Below are 20,523 nucleotides of genomic sequence, written 5' to 3' on the forward strand. Positions count from 1 at the left end.
GTTTCCATACCACAAAGGGATGGTTAGGATTGGCTTTGGGGGGTTATGGCTCAAACCATTTAGGAATTAGGGGCAAAAAAGGGGGAAAAACAAGGGTTTCCTTGTTAATGGACAATTACTTTTAAGTACAATGTTTTGTGTTTGGATTACCTCCCTTACACTGCTTTTAAATTATGTATAAAGAAATGTTGTATTGTCTTGAGGTGATTAGCTGTCAATTTATATTTAGAAGTTACTATTAAAAATGCTGATTAAGTAATATTAATTTTAGACATGATGATGTTTGTCATTTTCTATTTTAAGACTTTTATGATGTATTTTTAAAAATGGGAAATTATTGTTGCAAACTCCTTTGGAAATCTGAATTGAGATAATGATCATATCTTGAGGGAAAGAATTTTTTTTTTTGGAAAAAGGGGGGGGGGACATTTTTTTTTCTCATTTCAGATTTCAGAAATTAAAAAGAAAATTTCTTCAAATATTATTATTTTTATGCATAAAAATAGGGGGGGGGGGGGGGGTCAATTGGCAACAGCATAGTGTATTGCACAAAAGCAAAAAAAAGGGGGGGTAAACAATTTTTAAATTTTTTTTTTGGAGGGGGGGGGGAGGGGTATAATTCGCAATAGCATAGTGTATTGCACAAAAGCAAAAAATTGAATATAAATTCAAATCATATAACCAATTCTAAGTTCTTTGACTACAGTTATTCTGTGTCAGAAACCTATTATGTGTCAAATATTTAATTACAATCCAAATTCAGACCTGTATCAAGCGCGAATATTGTGTCCATTTTTGCCCCAACTGTTCAGGGTTGGACCTCTGTGGTCATATCCAGCTGCGCTCAGCGAAGCAATTTATTTACAGTTAACATTTACAGATAGTCTGGGATTACATTTTTTTGAAATGATAAATTTGTAAACCTTCATGTGTTGTTATGAAACTTGGACAGAAGCTACTCTTCAAGACCAAGAAATAGCATCTAAAGAAAAAGTTTGAATTTTTTTAAAAATGCTGTATTTTACTGATAAATGGACTCATTTTTTAAGTCAACATTACACTTTTACACTGACAGCAGCAATCACAAGGCGGACACAAGGTTCTTTGGAACCCCTTACCAATTATTAGCTCACCTGGCCCAAAGAATGAATGTTTAGACTATGAAACATTAGGTTAAAGTTCAGTTTAAATATTGTTTGTCGACCATAACCATAAATGTAGTAACCATAAATATATTTGACTGTTTCATCCACATAACTCTTATGAAAATATGTATTATAAATCTGTTGTGTATTAGATAATGAGTTAGGGCTGTTCCAGAATTAAATCATGGGAGTATGGGAGGCATTTTTTTTTAGACCCCAAACACCCATAAAATAAAAAGTTTTGCGTTGCTTATAATTCTTACAATTTCTAAGGAAAATTCAACCTCTCATGTTTAATTAATTTTAAGTGTCTCCCATCCCCCACCTGATAAATTTTAGAACAGCCCTTATGGAAGGAAGAAGGGAAGTACAAACAAAATCTATAAATTATATCTTTAACTTGAGACAGGTATAGATGTTAAATGTGCTATTTGACAGGTTTATCCCAAAACTTTAGAAGTAGGTAGAAATTTTTAGTTTTTGTGTTTGTTCTTAATGATAGTGTTCCTAGTTTTTCTTAGTTTATTAGTTTGATTGGTGCAAACAACCTCAAACAAAATAACAAAGTTTCGAATAGCTTTTCTAACTTTCAAACATGGCTGCAACTGTTTTTTGAGTACCAAATTTGGATTATGAAATTCTTTAAATAATGTAAGGGAGTAATTTTTAACTTCAGAAACTTTGCAATCAAGGATATATCTATAATCCTCTTTTAAGAAATATAGGCGATACTTGGGTTTACAGTCATAAAATTTTTGAGTATGAATATCTTATTCAAACTTGGAAATCAATCAATTAAAATATTGGATTTGGTATTTCAAACACAAGTTAATACCCTAAGTATTGAGTTAAAAGTTAATGACTGAAAGGTGTGATGACTAAAGATTTAATCCTGGCAGCCAGCTATTGCCTTTCAGAATTGAATAACTGAAGAAGAGTCAAGTTTATAAATATGCTACCTGTGAAAATGAACTATAAAGTACTACAAATAATGAGATTTTTGAAAAAAAATCACACTTTTGTCCTAATTTAAGTTTGTAAAGGATAAAAGTTTGCAGCATACTAACAATAAACTTTGCAAAGACATTTCAGATTCTTGCTTTTATTTCTAGCTTCCTTCAGAGTTATGCCTTCATTGATACAAGTATAATACAGAATAGAATATTCTCCCTAAGACATTTTGTCAACAGAATACCCAGCCTGATGCTATAATTATACCCTGTATAAACTTTTTTTTTTGTGAGGGATGGTGGGTGGTGGGGCTGGTGAATAAAGGAATTATCCTGTCAATCTGTCTGTCTGCTCATGTACCTTATAAGCTCAACTCCTTACAGACTGGTCAACATATTTAATAAACTTTACACATTTGTAGAACTATCTATACCTTAGAATATAATTGCAGTTGAACATGTTAAAGGGGTAATGATCAAATTGATCCAAGGTAGTCTGACTCATGAAACAACCATTATATCATTCTCATAGTTGACTCCAAAATATTTGTATTGCTTTCAGGATTAGGCAAATTTGGATTCAGTTGGCTAAAGGTTAAGGTCACAATGCCTATTTTCTATCTTTAAACATAAATTATCAGCAGACTTTACAGTCTTAATCACTGAAAAAAAAAATTAATATCCCACTCAAAAATATGTTTGTTTTACTACAAACCAATGAAGATCACTACTTTGCTTCGGCACCAATGGTATTTTTTTTATTTTTCTCAAGAACTCAAAAAACAGAGCTTTTTGAATTTGATCGCAAGCTTTATCTGTTTTTATAGATTCTATGGATGATGGGTTCTTCTTCTAGTTTTTCAATGCAAATTATGTAAGCTTTTATAACTTCATATATAATTTTTCGAATTGTGTTATGTATGTGTTTGTTCATGGTATTCAAATTCTCTAGAAACCTCTTCTTAAAGTTGGTATATTGGCAGAGCTGATGGGGTGAAAAATATATTACCTTCAGTGCCCCATATATTTTTTATCTAGAACAGCCCTCTAGAATATGCATATGCATGACTTTGAATGTTGTCCAGATCTTAATTTTTTGTCTAGCCTGCGACTTTTGTCGCAGAAAGCTCGACATAGGGATAGTGATCCAGCAGCGGTGGCGGCGTTAACTAACTTCTTAAAAGCTTTATATTTTAGAAGGTGAAAGACCTGGATGCTTCATACTTTGTATATAGATGCCTTATGTTACGAAGTTTCCGTCGGTCACATGTCCAATGTCATTCACCTCATTTTCATGGTTCAGTGACTACTTGAAAAAATAGTTAAGATTTTTTGTAATGTTAATTTCTCTCTTATTATGAGTAATAGGATAACTATATTTGGTATGTGCATACCTTACAAGGTCCTTATGCCCGTCAGACAGTTTTCACTTGACCTCTACCTCATTTCATGGATCTGTGAACAAGGTTAAGTTTTGGTGGTCAAGTCCATATCTCAGATACTATAAGCAATAGGTTTATTATATATGGTGTATGGAAGGATTGTAAGGTGTACATGTCCAACTGGCAGGTGTCATCTGACCTTGACCTCATTTTCATGGTTCAGTAGTTATAGTTAATTTTTTGTGTTTTGGTCTGTTTTTCTTATACTGTATGCAATAGGTCTACTATATTTGGTGTATGGAATGATTGTAAGCTGTACATGTCCACCTGGCAGGTGTCATCTGACCTTGACCTCATTTTCATGGTTTAGTGGTCAAAGTAAAGTTTTTGAGTTTTGGTCTTTTTTTCTAAAACTATATGCAAAAGGTCAACTATATTTGGTGTATGGAAATATTTTATGATGTACATGTCAGTCTCACAGGTTTTATTTGACCTTGACCTCATTTTCACGGTTCATTGCTCAGTGTTAAGTTTTTGTGTTTTGGTCTGTTTTTATACGACCGCAAAAAATTTTTGTGGTCGTATATTGGTATGACGTTGGCGTCGTCGTCGTCGTCGTCGTCGTCGTCGTCGTCGTCGTCCGAAGACACATTGGTTTTCGCACTCTAACTTTAGTTTAAGTGAATGGATCTTTATGAAATTTTACCACAAGGTTCAATACCACAAAAGGAAGGTTGGGATTGATGTTGGGGGTTATGGTAATAACAGTAAAGGAATTAGGGGCCAAAAATAAGCATTTTTGTAACTTCCAGACATAACTTGTGTGTTAGTGTATGGATCTCTCTGACATTGTACCACAAGGTTCCATATCACTAAAGGAATGCTGGGATTGATTTTGGGGGTAATTGCCTCCAAATTTTAGGAATTAGGGGCCAAAAAAGGGGCAAAAAACAAGCATTTTTCTAGTTTCATGACAATAACTTGTGTGTAAGTGTATGGATCTTTCTGAAATTGTACTACAAGGTTCCATATCACAAAGGGAAAGCTGGGTTTGAGTTTGGGGGTAATTGCCCTAAACGTTTAGGAATTTGGGGCCAAAAAGGGGCCAAAAAACACATTTTTTTCTAGTTTCCAGACAATAACTTGTGTTCAAGTGTATGGATCTCTCTGAAATTGTACTGCAAGGTACCATACCACAAAGGGAAGGCTGGGATTGAGTTTGGGGGTAATGAATCATAATGGGGGTTCAAAAAATTTTGGGGGGGATTTTTTTTTTTTCCTTTTTTTTCTTTTTTTCCTTTTTTGGTTCTTTTAAAATTTTCCATTTTAAGTTGGTTATTTCTGATTTATATTTAAAATCAAATAATAATGATATGGTAGGAGATACACACCAAACAGTATGTGTAAATTATTATATAATAAGTATTGTGCAATAGCAAGAAATTTTCAATTGCACAGTATTGCACAATAGCAAGAAATCTTCAATAGCACAATATTGCGCAATAGCAAGAAATTGTCAATTGTACAGTATTGCGCAATAGCAAGAAATATTTAATAGCACAGGATTGTGCAAAAGAAGATACTTCCTATAAATTGCTTATTTCTTGACCAATTTCAATGGGGTTTTATTCTTGATTTCATGGGGTTCTTTAATATGCTGAATCTAACCGTGTATCTAGTTTTTGGATTTTGGGCCCTGTTTTTAAATTGGTCCACATTGAGGTCCAAAGGGTCCAAAATTAAACTTTGTTTGATTTCATCAAAAATTGAATTATTGGGGTTCTTTGATATGCCGAATCTAACTGTGTATTTAGATTCTTAAATTTTGGTTCCGTTTTCAAATTGGTCTACATTAAGGTCCAAAGGGTCCAAAATTAAACTTAGTTTGATTTTAACAAAAATTGAATTCTTAGGGTTCTTTGATATGCTGAATCTAAACATGTATTTAGATTTTTGATTATGGGCCCAGGTTTCAAGTTGGTCCAAATCGGGGTCCAAAATTAAACTTTGTTTGATTTCAACAAAAATTGAATATATGGGGTTCTTTGATATGCTGAATCTAACCATGTATTTAGATTTTTGATTTTTGGGCCCCGTTATCAACTTTGTCCACATTGAGGTCAAAAGGGTCCAAAATTAAACTTTGTTTGATTTCATCAAAAATTGAATTATTGGGGTTCTTTGATATGCCGAATCTAACCGTGTATTTAGATTCTTAATTTTTGGTTCCGTTTTCAAATTGGTCTACATTAAGGTCCAAAGGGTCCAAAATTAAACTTAGTTTGATTTTAACAAAAATTGAATTCTTAGGGTTCTTTGATATGCTGAATCTAAACATGTATTTAGATTTTTGATTATGGGCCCAGTTTTCAAGTTGGTCCAAATCGAGGTCCAAAATTAAACTTTGTTTGATTTCAACAAAAATTGAATATATGGGGTTCTTTGATATGCTGAATCTAACCATGTATTTAGATTTTTGATTTTTGGGCCCCGTTATCAACTTTGTCCACATTGAGGTCAAAAGGGTCCAAAATTAAACTTTGTTTGATTTCATCAAAAATTGAATTCTTGGGGTTCTTTGATATGCTGAATCTAACCATGTATTTAGATTTTGGATATTGGACCATAATAGGTGAATGTCCAATTTAAAATTTTTAAGTTCTTAGACCACATTCAATCTGTGTTAGAAACCTATGCTGTGTCAAATATTTAATCACAATCCAAATCCAAAGCTGTATCAAGCTTGAATGTTGTGTCCATAAGCAATAGGTCAACTATATTAAGTGTATTCAATGAATGTAAGGTGTACATGTATTTCTCATTTGGTTTTTCTAACCTTGACCTCATTTTCTTGGATCATGTTAAATTTATGTGATAGTTGTAGTAAAGTTTTATATTTAGGACTATCAACATAATATCAATGGTTAGTAAAGAAGGCAAGACATTTCATCGTGTGCACTCTTGTTTGTTGTTGTTATTCTATAGATAATGGTTCTTAGATTAGTATATTTGTGAAGCTGGTGGTCTCAAAAACAAATAGCCTTCAGTATTTTGAATGTGTATTTTTACTTTAAAAAAACATTCAGAAAATGCACATTCATGAATTTGCATTATTATAGTACAATGTTATAAAATTCATCAGTTTCTTGTTTTCATAATATTCCTATTCTATTGACAATTGAAAATGTTACCTATATTTATGTAGCTACTAAGTGGGAGACAGTTCCTTCAATAGTTTACACTTGATTTGTCTTGAACAGCTTCTGAAGAATTTTTACATATAGGATAGCGCATTACAAAACATATATTTCGAATATTTGTCACAAAATATCATATAGTACAGTACTTGCAACCTTAGGCGTTACTGTTTGACGTGAACTTGACTGATCGGTGAATGATCGGTGACGGATGTTTGACTGATCGATGACTGATCGGTGATTGATGACCCATAGAATCCGTCAGATACGTCAAATAGGCTATGTGAGAGTTACCGTGAAAACGGTCAGCAATTGATCAGTAAATTAATTATATGCACGGATCGGACGGATAGGTATATAATTAAAATTCTTATGTAAAACGAACTCCACAGTATTTACAGTCCATAAACGCGGACCTCTACGAAGACACTTTACATTGTTAATTATGTACCATTAAAAAGCGATAAAATGTTATCATTTAAAATAAGTACTCTATTTGTTGTCGTTTGATGATGAAAATAAAAATAGTAGAACAGTAAAGATACATACAGCTTTGTTTGGATTAATTAATTTAGAGTGTTGTTTTAATTTTTGTTCTAGATTACCAATATTTCTTCTTCTTATAACATATAATGCAATGTTATTTCTGATTAGTCATTTAAAAGGCCTCAAGAAAAGTTTCTTTGATAGAATTTAAAAAAAAAAGTATTAAAATACTTAAACTTTTATTTGTGTTGATTAAAGATGCAATCATTTCATTATTTTGTACTTTTTGTACATCAGGATTGGTCGTTTTTCATAAAATATGCTGAATTTCAGGAAAAAGATACTAAATATTTGTTCGAGTTGCTTAAAAATGCAAATATTTCTTCTTTTATATCGGAAATAATGCACGTCAAAAGCAATGAGTCATAATTAATGCATTCAGATAATTAATTGTGTATAAGATATGAATAATTTAAGGATAAATATACATACACTTTTGTTTTTATTAAATAAGAATTCAATAATTTCTCTTTTTTAATGGAAATTATTGGAACGCCTATGGTTTTTTTGTACTTTTTATGGTTCAGGATTGGTTGTTTTTTATAAAATCAAAATAATATCTGAGAAAATATACTTAAATGTTGTTTGCATTGATTAAAGTTACCAATTTTTCTTTTCTTCTTTTGATAAAAAAATATGCAATCTTATTTTTAACTAGTTATTTTCAAAGTCCTCCAATAAGATTTTGTTTTTTGTGAGAATTTTGATAATGTAAGGAGAGTAATACTTAAACTTTTGTTTTGTGTTGAATACGAATGCAATAATTTCTTTATTTTGACAGAAATTATGAACCGTCATTTGATTTATAAGGTACTTTTTCTACATCATGATTGGTTGTTTTTCATAAAATATGCTGAATTTCAAGGAAAAGATACTAAATTTTTGTTCGCTTTGCTTAAAAATGCAAATATTTCTTCTTTTATATCAGAAAAAATGCAATGTCAATTGCAATCAGTCCTTATAAATGCCTTTAGATAAGTAATTTTGTATAAAATGTGAATCATTGAAGGATAAATATGCATAAACTTTTGTTTTTGTTAGATAAGAATGCAATAATTTCTTTATTTTGATAGAAATTATGAACCATCATTTGATTTTGTTTCATTTTGTACATCAGGATTGGTTGTTTTATCATAAAATATTCTGAATTTCAGGGAAAAGATACTAAAATTTTTTCGTGTTGCTTGAAAATGTAAATATGTCTTCTTTTGTATCAGAAATAATTCAACGTCAATTGCAATCAGTCATAATTAATGCATTCAGATAAGTTCTTTTGTATAAGATATGAATAATTTACTGATAAATATACATAAACTTTTGTTTTTGTCTGATAAAATATCAAAATTCCTCTATTTCAATTGAAATTATTAACTACCTATGGCTTTTTGTACTTTTTATGGTTTAGGATTGGTTGTTTTTTTTAAAATCAAAATAATATCTGAGAAAATATACTAAAATGTTGTTCGCATTGATTAAAATGACCAATTTTTCTTCTTTTGATAAAAAATAATGCAATTTTATTTGTAACTTGTTATTTCAAAGTCCTCCAATAAGATTTTTTTTGTAAAAATTTTGATAATGTAAGGAGAATAATACTTAAGCTTTTGTTTAGTGTTGAATACGAATGCAATAATGTCTTTATATTGATAGAAATTATGAACCGTCATTTGATTACGGTAGATTTAGTACGTCATGATTGGTTGTTTTTCATAAAATATGCTGTATTTCAGGGAAAAGATACTAAATTTTTGTTCGTGTTGCTTGAAAATGTAAATATGTCTTCTTTTGTATCAGAAATAATTCAACGTCAATTGCAATCAGTCATAATTAATGCATTCAGATAAGTTCTTTTGTATAAGATATGAATAATTTACTGATAAATATACATAAGCTTTTGTTTTTGTTAGATAAGAATGCAATAATTTCTTTATTTTGATAGAAATTATAAATCATCATTTGATTTTGGTTCTTTTTGTACATCAGGATTATTTTTTTTTCATAAAATATGCTGAATTTTAGGGGAAAGATACTAAATTTGTGTTCGCGTTGCTTAAAAATGCAAATATTTCTTCTTTTATATCAGAAATAATTCAACGTCAATTGCAATCAGTCATAAGTAATGCATTCAGATAAGTACTTTTATATAAGATATGAATAATTTAAGGATAAATATACATAAACTTTTGTTTTTTTAAATAAGAATTCAATAATTTCTCTTTTTTAATGGAAATTATTGAACGCCTATGGCTTTTTGTACTTTTTATGGTTCAGGATTTCATAAAATATGTTGAATTTAAGGGAAAAGATTCTTAATGTAATGTTCGCATTGCTTAAAAATACAAATATTTCTTCTTTTATATCAGAAATAATGCAACGTCAATTGCTATCAGTCATTATAAATGCCTTTATATAAGTATTTTTTAATAAAATGTGAATAAATGAAGGATAAATATGCATAAACTTTTGTTTTTGCTGAACAAGAATGCAATAATTTCTTTATTTGAATGGAAATTATTGACTGTCATTAGATGTTTGTACTTTTCATAGTTTAGTATTGGTTGTTTTTCATAAAAGTAAAAGAAGATCATAGAAAATATCCTTAAATGTTGTTTGCATTGTTTAAAATTACCAATTCCTCTTGTTTTGTTAAAAAATAATGCAATGTTATTTGTAACTAGTTATTTCAAAGGCTTCAAGATTATTTTTTTTATATGAATTTTAATATTGTAAGTAGAATAAGGCTTAAACTTTTGTTGGTGTTGAAAATGAATGCAATTATATCTTCATTTTGATAGAAATAATGAATCACCATTTGATATCAGTACTTTTTGTACATCAGGATTGGTTGCATTTCATAAAATATGTTGAATTGAAGGGATCAGATACTAAATTTAATATTCGCATTGCATAAAAATACAAATATTTCTTTTTTTTATATCAGAAATAGTGCAATGCAATTGCTATCAGTCATTACAAATGCCTTTAGATAAGTAATTTTTAATAAAATGTGAATAAAGAAGGATAGATATGCATGAACTTTTGTTTTTGTTGAAATAGAATGCAATAATTCCTCTATTTGAATGGAAATTATTGACCGTCATTGGATTTTTGTATTTTTTATAGCTTAGGATTGATTATTTTTTATTAAGAAGTTAAAAGACTATCAGAAAAAATATACTGTAATGTTGTTCTCGTTGTTTAAAATTACCAATATTTTTTTATTTTTAAGAGAATTTGCAGCATTTTTATTTTTATTTGTGATTTGTTATTTTAATGGCCTCGAGATAAGTTTGTTTAAAGAATTTTAAGATTATAAGGATAAAATACTTAGAAATATTTAAAAATAATACATCGAAATTTGCAATAAATGATCATTTCATTTTATTTTCAAGAGCATTTTCGGAAAATAATAAAATCACTGAAAATCGCGATCAACACCGTTTTAGAAATGTCCGGGTTTGGAAAAATATAGCCTAAATTAAAACGAAAATGGCCATTCTTTAATAATAATATTTAAATTTAGTTTTATATGCATATTTCTTTTCTTTTAAATTCTTAAAACTGTGCTAAATAATTAATAAAAAAAGTTGTTGATCATTTGTACTTGAATGTTTCGTATTTTCCATGTCGTCATTTTAACTAAATGAAACGAAACTAAGATTTCGTAATTTGTATTAGTTTATCATGTGACGTAGTAGAGTTTAATCCGTCAGAAAGGTCGATCGGTCCTATCCGTCCGATTCGTCCGATCAGTCAAAAACTTTGACTATAAGTCTGACGGATTGGTGACGTGAGTTTGACGCGAACTTGACTGATCGGTGACTGATCGATAACCGCTGATTGATCACTAAAACAGTAACGCCTAAGGTTGCAAGTACTGTATCAATATTTTTCTCATATTGGTCTTGGAAATGAAAGTCATAGAAGGCATAACAGGATTACATGTTTAGATTATTACAATACTCCTGTGAAAAGATTAATTGTTAAGTTAAGAGCAACATAAAATTATTTCACAATATTCAAAACACATTTGTTCATTCACATTTATGAATTCTGTGGGAGTCAAAGATTGGTGATCAAGAGAAATCTAAATTCTTTGACTTTGTCCATACCGAAACAAAAAAAGGATCAAAATAGGAAAAACAAAATGGGTAATGTTAGTCAGGGTTTCCTGTGGCTTAGGTTTATTGAGAGAAATATTACAAAGTTTAATGATGTTTGCTGATCGTGTTTTTGACCTTTTTGTCAGATATTCGGAATCCTCTGGTTTTTGTTGAGCCTGCGACTTTTGTCGCAGAAAGCTCGACATAGGGATAGCGATCCGGCGGCGGCGGCGGCGTTCGCTAACTTCTTAAAAGCTTAATATTTTAGAAGGTGGAAGGTCTGGAGGCTTCATACTTTGTATATGGATGCCTCATGTTACGAAGTTTCCGTCAGTCACATGTCCAATGTCCTTGATCTCATTTTCATGGTTCAGTGACTACTTGAAAAAAAAGTTAAGATTTTTTGTAATGTTAGATTCTCTCTTATTATAAGTAATAAGATAACTATATTTGGTATGTGCGTACCTTGCAAGGTCCTCATGCCCGTCAGACAGTTTTCACTTGACCTCGACCTCATTTCATGGATCAGTGAACAAGGTTAAGTTTTGGTGGTCAAGTCCATATCTCAGATACTATAAGCAATAGGTCTAGTATATTCGGTGTATGGAAGGACTGTAAGGTGTACATGTCCAACTGGCAGGTGTCATCTGACCTTGACCTCATTTTCATGGTTCAGTGGTTATAGTTAAGTTTTTGTGTTTTGGTCTGTTTTTCTTATACTGTATGCCATAGGTCTACTATATTTGGTGTATGGAATGATTGTAAGGTGTACATGTCTAGCGGGCAGGTGTCATTTGACCTTGACCTCATTTTCATGGTTCAGTGGTCAAAGTTAAGTTTTTGAGTTTTGGTCTTTTTTTCTAATACTATGTGCAATAGTTCAACTATATTTGGTATGTGCGTACCTTGCAAGGTCCTCATGCCCGTCAGACAGTTTTCACTTGACCTCGACCTCATTTCATGGATCAATGAACAAGGTTAAGTTTTGGTGGTCAAGTCCATATCTCAGATACTATAAGCAATAGGTCTAGTATATTCGGTGTATGGAAGGACTGTAAGGTGTACATGTCCACCTGGCAGGTGTCATCTGACCTTGACCTCATTTTCATGGTTCAGTGGTTATAGTTAAGTTTTTGTGTTTTGGTCTGTTTTTCTTATACTGTATGCCATAGGTCTACTATATTTGGTGTATGGAATGATTGTAAGGTGTACATGTCTAGCGGGCAGGTGTCATCTGACCTTGACCTTATTTTCATGGTTCAGTGGTCAAAGTTAAGTTTTTGAGTTTTGGTCTTTTTTTCTAATACTATGTGCAATAGTTCAACTATATTTGGTATGTGCGTACCTTGCAAGGTCCTCATGCCCGTCAGACAGTTTTCACTTGACCTTGACCTCATTTCATGGATCAATGAACAAGGTTAAGTTTTGGTGGTCAAGTCCATATCTCAGATACTAGAAGCAATAGGTCTAGTATATTCGGTGTATGGAAGGACTGTAAGGTGTACATGTCCAACTGGCAGGTGTCATCTGACCTTGACCTCATTTTCATGGTTCAGTGGTTATAGTTAAGTTTTTGTGTTTTGGTCTGTTTTTCTTATACTATATGCAATAGTTCAACTATATTTGGTGTATGGAAATATTTTATGATCTATTTGGCAGTCACGCAGGTTTTATTTGACCTTGACCTCATTTTCAAGGTTCATTGCTCAGTGTTAAGTTTTTGTGTTTTGGTCTTTTTCTTAAACTATAAGCAATAGGTCAACTCTATTTGTTGTATGGAAGAATTGTTAGCTGTACATGCCTGCCTAGCATGGTTCATCTGACCTTGACCTCATTTTCATGGTTCATTGGTCAATGTTTAGTTTACTTGGTTAATGTTAAGTTTATGTGACAGTTGTAATAAAGCTTTATATTTAGGACTATCAACATAATATCAATGATTAGTAAAGAAGGCGAGACATTTCAGCGTGTGCACTCTTGTATCCATTTGGTGCCATTTAAAATTTAAGCCTACTTTTCTTTTTATAATTTTATCAAATATAGTTTAAAAAGCCATTTTTGAAAATCTCATAAAATCCTTGTAATTTTTTTTTATAGTTTTTGAAAGAAAATAGATGCCAATTATTAAATGTATGAAAAATCCAGAGATAAGCATTTCTGGCCAAATTTTCAAAGGCTGATATCTCAAAAACAAGGACACAGATTTTTAAAATCTATAACTGTCTTTTGAAAAGCTTGTCTTTTTTAAAACAGAGCAGTGAACGTCCTTAACAACAGTGAATTGTAATTAGAAATTTATCTGATGAATAATATCATTGCTGAAGCTTTCATACTATTAATAAGTTGATTGCATACATTGTAAGTAAAGAAATCAATTTAGTCTTTAAGTATTAAGCTGGAACTGCCTTGTTATTATCAGATAATCGACCTTTATTGTCTGGGAGAAATAAGATAAAGGGAACACATTTACAGTTAAATAAACTAAATTTTCTGTCAGTTAAGAACATAACTGTTTGTATTGGACTGACAAAATTTATACCAGATTGTTGTAAAAGTGTGATTCAAACCAGGGGCGGATCCAGCCATTTATAAAAGGGGGGTTCCAACTATATGTCCCCATTCAAATGCATTGATCGTCAAAAAAAAAGGGGGGCGGGGTTCCAACCCCCGGATCCGCCACTGTCAAACAGAAGGGTTTAATTTGGGTTTTTGCTTTCACCTTTCCTTGGTTAGTAACAGATGTTAAGTCATATTCATTTGAAAATTTAAATTAATTTTTGAAGAGCGAGGCATAACTTATGAATCCAGTTATTTCAGTGATTAATGTGGCCCATTTGATTACTGTAAATTTAGAAATTATTTGGAAGTTTTTATTAATGTGAATAATGAAACTAGGTGATTATCCCAATAATAAGAACTCGTATTCTTATATCTTATACATATATCTGTATGCATATTTTCCTGAAATCACAATAATTAACTCACATTTTTGTCCTTTTTCAAAAATCACAATATCAAATGCACACACTAATTTCTGAAAGTACAGTATGTGTCAACTGCTCTATTATATAACATCATATTATTCAGAGTGTCAGACCCTCAAGAACAGGACAGATTGTTGTAGAAATCTACTGTATAGGTGTATCTTTGTCAACTGTAGTGGTACCACCACAAAACAGACTTATAAAGGTAAGTACTATATATTTATATCCCTGCTCTGAAAGGAAGGGGGATACTGGTTTATCTCCATCTGTGTCTGTCTGTTCCATAAAATTGTGGTCGCGTTTTTTGCAGGAAGTACAATTCAGAGCTTCTTGAAATTTGGTATCAACCTTTATGTGGACATGCTACGTCATGTGATGCAGTTAGCATGCAACGCCATGTGATGCAGTGAGCATGCTACGCCATGTGATGCATTTTCAGATTCATCATTAATCCAAATAATTATGAATTCTTTCACATAAAGGATAAGACATTTTTCTCAGGAACAACAAATCAAGGATTTCTGAAATTTGATACCAAGCTTCATGTGAGCATGCTTTACCTTGTAATACATTTCTAGATTCATGGCTTATCCCATTCCCTTTTACTGAGAAACTTCTATATTTTTACACATAATGTCTTCTTTGTATGAAATTTATCGCAAGGTAGTAATAGATCACAGTTCAACTTGTTTATTTCAGTTTTCCTGTCACATTTTGTTTTCTTTATATAGATTTGATACAAAAAAAGAGATGTGGTATGATTGCAGACGAGACAACTAACTATCCATCATAGTTCAAATGATGTTGATATAAGAAATTATAGGTCACCATACAGCCTTTAACAAGCCTAGTTCATCTTTCAATCCCTCTGAAATACCACAGTTGTCAAACTTCTTTAATGTCTTATAACATTGACCTGATTTTGTTTATGAACATTTAATTTTTAACTGTTTTGTCCAATGGAAATCCAGAAATTGATTTAGGACTGTGTTACTTACATCAGTTGGTGAGCAATTGGGAGAATGGGTGGCTTCAGCTGTTCCCATCTGTTAATTAATGAATTGTTTAACCAATGTTTATATGATGTTTCTGATGACAAAGTTATGGTCAATATTGAAATAGAGGATTTTCACTTTTGCCATTCTTGAGTTATGGTCCTTGATTGATTGGAAAATGGCATTTTAAGTCATTTCCATGCATTAAACTGAAAACCTTTCTAACAATGCTTTCTTAATTTTAATATGTTGTTACTGATGAAAAAAGTGAGGTCAGAATTGGCACTTTCAAATTTGGCTTTTGCCATTCAAAAGTTATTGCCCTTTAGTATGAGTCGGGTTTCAAACTGTAGTATCTGTCTGTACATATCACATGACCCAGTTAGTTCAAGTAGAATATTCAAGTTTATTTACAATTAATTGCAATCTATTATATTTTATAAATAAAATGCATGACTGTACCTTCAAATTGGATATCTATATCCATAATTAATGAATAACAGAAGTAATCTTGCAAATTTTATCCATAAGCACATGTTAAATCTATTTATATCTACTTCCTGTCATTTAGGCGGGAAAATAGGGAGACTTAGTTGTTGACATTGAATATGGTTACTTATAGATCTATAGACCAAAGATAAATTTATAGATTTAGGAATTCTTTTTAAATGGTTCATGACAAATAAAGATTTAGATTTTAGGGCAGTATTAAGTGTATCTATGTTTGATTATCACCAAAGACAAGAAAGGTTAATATTTACATGAAATCTATGGCAAAATGTTCTAAAATTTATGAAAAATTTCTTTTTATTAAAATCTAAGATAGAAACTGGTTCAGATAATAAAACAATATTTGCAATTGTTCTTGTTAATTTTATATCTTCTTATGACAGGAATCCTTTCACATACAACAACTTTTTTTCTAGAAACTAGAAAGTTTTTTAAATTGAACATTTTTGTTCACTTTTGAATGATATTTTATTTTTATTGATTTTGGATTTTATAAAAGATTTAATTACTTTAAATTCAGATGAATATTTTATTATGAATCATAATTTATTTATTTAAAAAAAATATTAAAGTATACAAACTGTTTTTTTATTTACTTCTTTTTTACCAATAATTTTCTGAATCAATGTCTACTTTACACAGTACCACAGTGTTAAAACAAAACAAGAGACATAAAAACTACAGTATCTAGAGCTAAGCGACGCGACACAACTGATTGCATGAAATATTTCACCAAGAAGTCCACACGTGTTACCCTGGTGCTATCCAAAAATCCTGGGGAGAACACTGTCACATATATATATATATCAGTACTACCCATCAAATTGTTCTATATACATGTATCTATTTTTATGGCTGTTGAGTATTGTTTATTAAGTGTTTAGATTGTTTTATTACCAAGGTACATTTTAACACGTTATTTTGTAGGATGTTACTCAGCTTCAAATCAAACAACTATCCAGACTGATTGTGGAACCACCTCTTATGTAGATTCATGTAAGTACATGCTGGAATATGAAGCTATTTTTAGAATTCTGGATAACAAAATTTATATATACATTTATCAACTGTATTTTAGTTACCGTTTAAATCAAAACAGTATTTATAAAAATAGAAATAAAAATAAATAATTTATATATACAAAACAATAAAAGAAAAACAAATATGATATACAGCAACAAACAACAACTATTGAATTACAGGCTCCTGACTTGGGACAGGCACATACAAAATGTTTAGCCAAACTCTCCCCCTAACCTGGGACAGTGGCGTAACAGTACAACATTAGAACAAACTATTTAAATCAGTTGATAAGGACTTAACTCGTCCAATCAATACAAAGCACATGAAAATCCTAATAAAAACACAAAAGACAACAAAGTACAGATCTGAGAGTACTCACAGCTATTGGAAGCTAGATCAAAGCCAATAACAACTTACAAAAAAATCATATATAGATATAAGAAGATGTGGTATGAGTGCCAATGAGACAACTCTCCATCCAAGTCACAATTTATAAAAGTAAACCCTTATAGGTGAAAGTACCGTCTTCAACACGGAGCCTTGGCTCACACCGCACAGTAAGCTATAAAGGGCCCCAAAATATGTCTATACTAGAAATAACATGTTTAAGTTATAATTGTTTGATACAAAGTATCTCTCTGATTTGTCTTACTGCTGAAGTTTGGCTGATGATCTCATCTTTTAAAAGTTATTTAGCAATACATGTATATACCTTACTTTTTTTACTGGTATAACCTAATGATATGATTTTGTTAACAGGTGCTGCTACAACTCCTTCTTCAATCACAAGTAAGTAATTTAAGTGAAAAAATGAAATAAATCATCTGAGATTCTTCTGTATCCAAGGAGTGTAGCATGTTATGTTTGACAGTAATACATAAAGCATGTCAAATTAAGATTGAAGACAGCACTCATTTTATATTTGATTGCAGGCATATGACTGAATTTCCTGGATATTTATCAGTGATGAGATACATCTAGGTGAATGATAAGTTCTTGAAAAATGTTTTCTTACAATATGTTTACAGATTTCATGGTCTAGTACATTTTAAAAAATTTTTAAATAAGAGTTATACGAGCAAGCTTTAGTAGTTTCAGTGATAGTGAAATGATGATAGTAACATACTGTGGATTCGTTTATTTTTGTTGGTACCAATTTTCATGGAAAAGGAAATATTGTGTTTACGTGGATATTTGATTTCGTGGTTTTACATTTCTGCATACAAGCCTAAAGAAAATTTGTACTTCATTAAATATTTAAATTTGTGGTTCACCCACTAAATCCAATACTTAATAATTGGTATCTAACAAATAATAATGAATCTACAGTATATAGATAGGTTGCTTATTTATAATTATAACAACTTATACCCATACATGTATTAGAACAATGTATTTTTAAATACAGAATGCATGTATTTATATAAACATCAAGCACATAGTGGTGAAAAAAAAATTTGCTTTTTATTCAAAAAGATGTTGAACTAAAAATAGACATTTTTCAGTGGCATTGTTATCTTTATCAAGACTATATTGGTCTAAATCAACAATTTCAATTTTTTTTCATATTGACTTTATATATAGTTGATGTAGTTATTAATTGGAAAGGTTCTATAGATGAGGCATGGCTTTTTTCCCAAGTTTGTTTGAAATTGTATAAAAGGTGGTAGTATCAATCCTTATTTACTTGATCTATTGTCTTCTAACTAGCATTATATGAAAGGTATAAAAAAGAAGTAAATTTGTTTAAAGAATAGAAGAAAATATGTCAAAATGACAAAATTATGATTGGTATTTTAATAACATATATCAGTTTGTGTTTCCCTGTAAAACAAAACAATGGAAACCTTCCACTAATACAAAATTACCTTGGATAGACTATTTTTGTATGACTGACTTTACTCGGGAGTATATATTTTTTTCGACAGGTTACCTATATAGCTAATCTGTGGTAGGACATTCTGGTACTCAGTCAAGTAAGAGCAACTAAAAGAAGTAAAATCAAGCTTACAATGATTGAAATGCTTGATTTTACTTCTTTAACCTGCTTTTACTTGACTGAGTACCAGAATGTCCTACTGCAGAGTAAGCAACCTGTCAAAAAGGTATATACTCTGGAGTCAAAAGTCAGTAATATGATAATAGTCATTTGGAAAAAGATAATTTTAAGCATCTTTCTGAACTTTACAGCTGCTGCACCATCTAAAGGTGGCATTAATCATCATTTTGATGGAGCTTCGTTCATTGGTGGAGTTATTTTATGTGGAGCAATAGTTGCCATCATATTTTTTGGATGCAGGTGGTACCAGTCCAGACAGGGAAGCAACTACCATACGCTTTAGGCAAATGTACTTGTTAATGTAGTTACTCCAATTTATTTTTAAAGCATGACTTTTTTTTTAATTTTTGTAAACTGTTTAAAAACTATTTTTTGTTATGCTGGTTGATAGAATTGACTTCCCAATAAGCTGTGATTTGAGTTTTTCATTTTTATAAATTTCTTAACAGGAAATATTTTTTTATTCAAATAGAAAATTAAATTTATTTGCCAGTGATATCAACACAGTATGGAGTTCAAGATTTTTCTTTTAATTGCGTGGGCTGACATTAGATTTTTAATAATCACAAAGCATGCACTTTTTCATTGTACATATTGATTAATTGTACATGTATGGCAGTATATTCTAATTAAGTAATGGATGAATAAAATTAGTGCGTCTTGAATGATTTTGAAATGTTCACTTAAAATATGATGGCAACTACCCTATCAACAGAAATAACCAAATTTTGAGGTTTTTTTTAGGCAGATTTTTTCTACAGTCATCATAAAGGAACTGATGTGTTGACTAGTTCATCATTGTCATAAATCAAATGCATGAACCTGTAGAAAATCCAAATAGAACCAACACGTCCATCTAGTTTGAACATATCTGTACCCATAATTGGTTTATTAATTGGTGTTGAAGATACATGACATTCGCCACCGACTATCATTTACAGTAACTGTCATTTCTTGGTTTCATTTTCATTAATTTTAGTATTTAACTGTAAGCTTTAACTTAAGGAATACAAAGAATCATAAATGTCTGTCTGTTGTTTTGTGGTAAATGTTAGCAATGTTGTTAGTCAATGTAATGTAATGAGTTAAAAATATAATGGTCAATTGAAGTGATTTTACTGGTAATACTGTGGATTCATTATAACTTGTGGGATACCAATTTTCATGGATTTCATCGGTATAGGCAAACAACGAGTTCTAATGTTCAATGAAATACAAATTCTAATGCAACTATTTTGTATCAATGGTTCTGATTGGATGACAATAAGCGTAAAATTCTCTATCTCCCTGTCTGTAACTAAGGAAGCCGACATTTTGAATTCCAGAATGTATTGACATGTAATTTCTCCAATAATAAGCAAAAAAACTCACATTTTTCTCCTAGAAATCTTCTTTTTATCAAATTTTATTACATTCTGAAGCGGACAAGAAGCCAGAAAACGCCAGGTGTTTACGTTTGATGCTTGATTTCGTGGTTTTGCCAAAGTCTGCATATAAGCATATAGATAATTTAGAGATTACTGTATTGTATTTGAAGCGTTGCGGACATCCATCGGTAGTTTTACTGTCGCAAATATCCGTTTACCTGTCTCCACTACGCCTTGCCAGGTAAACTAAATTTGCGACAGT

General features: G+C 30.9%; 1 protein-coding gene across 1 annotated transcript in view; it reads left to right on the forward strand.

Moving 5' to 3' along the window:
• Nucleotides 1–20,523, forward strand: part of LOC127724087 (sialomucin core protein 24-like) — a 48,495-nt gene that overhangs the window by 19,144 nt on the left and 8,828 nt on the right. The window contains exons 8-10 of the mRNA XM_052230943.1: nucleotides 14,411–14,512; nucleotides 16,740–16,808; nucleotides 17,595–17,624. Coding sequence (XP_052086903.1) covers nucleotides 14,411–14,512; nucleotides 16,740–16,808; nucleotides 17,595–17,624 — 201 coding nt within the window. The remainder of the gene's footprint in view (nucleotides 1–14,410; nucleotides 14,513–16,739; nucleotides 16,809–17,594; nucleotides 17,625–20,523) is intronic.

This window comes from Mytilus californianus, unplaced genomic scaffold (genome assembly GCF_021869535.1).
Source record: "Mytilus californianus isolate M0D057914Y unplaced genomic scaffold, xbMytCali1.0.p SCAF_14, whole genome shotgun sequence".
Taxonomy (NCBI): domain Eukaryota; kingdom Metazoa; phylum Mollusca; class Bivalvia; order Mytilida; family Mytilidae; genus Mytilus; species Mytilus californianus.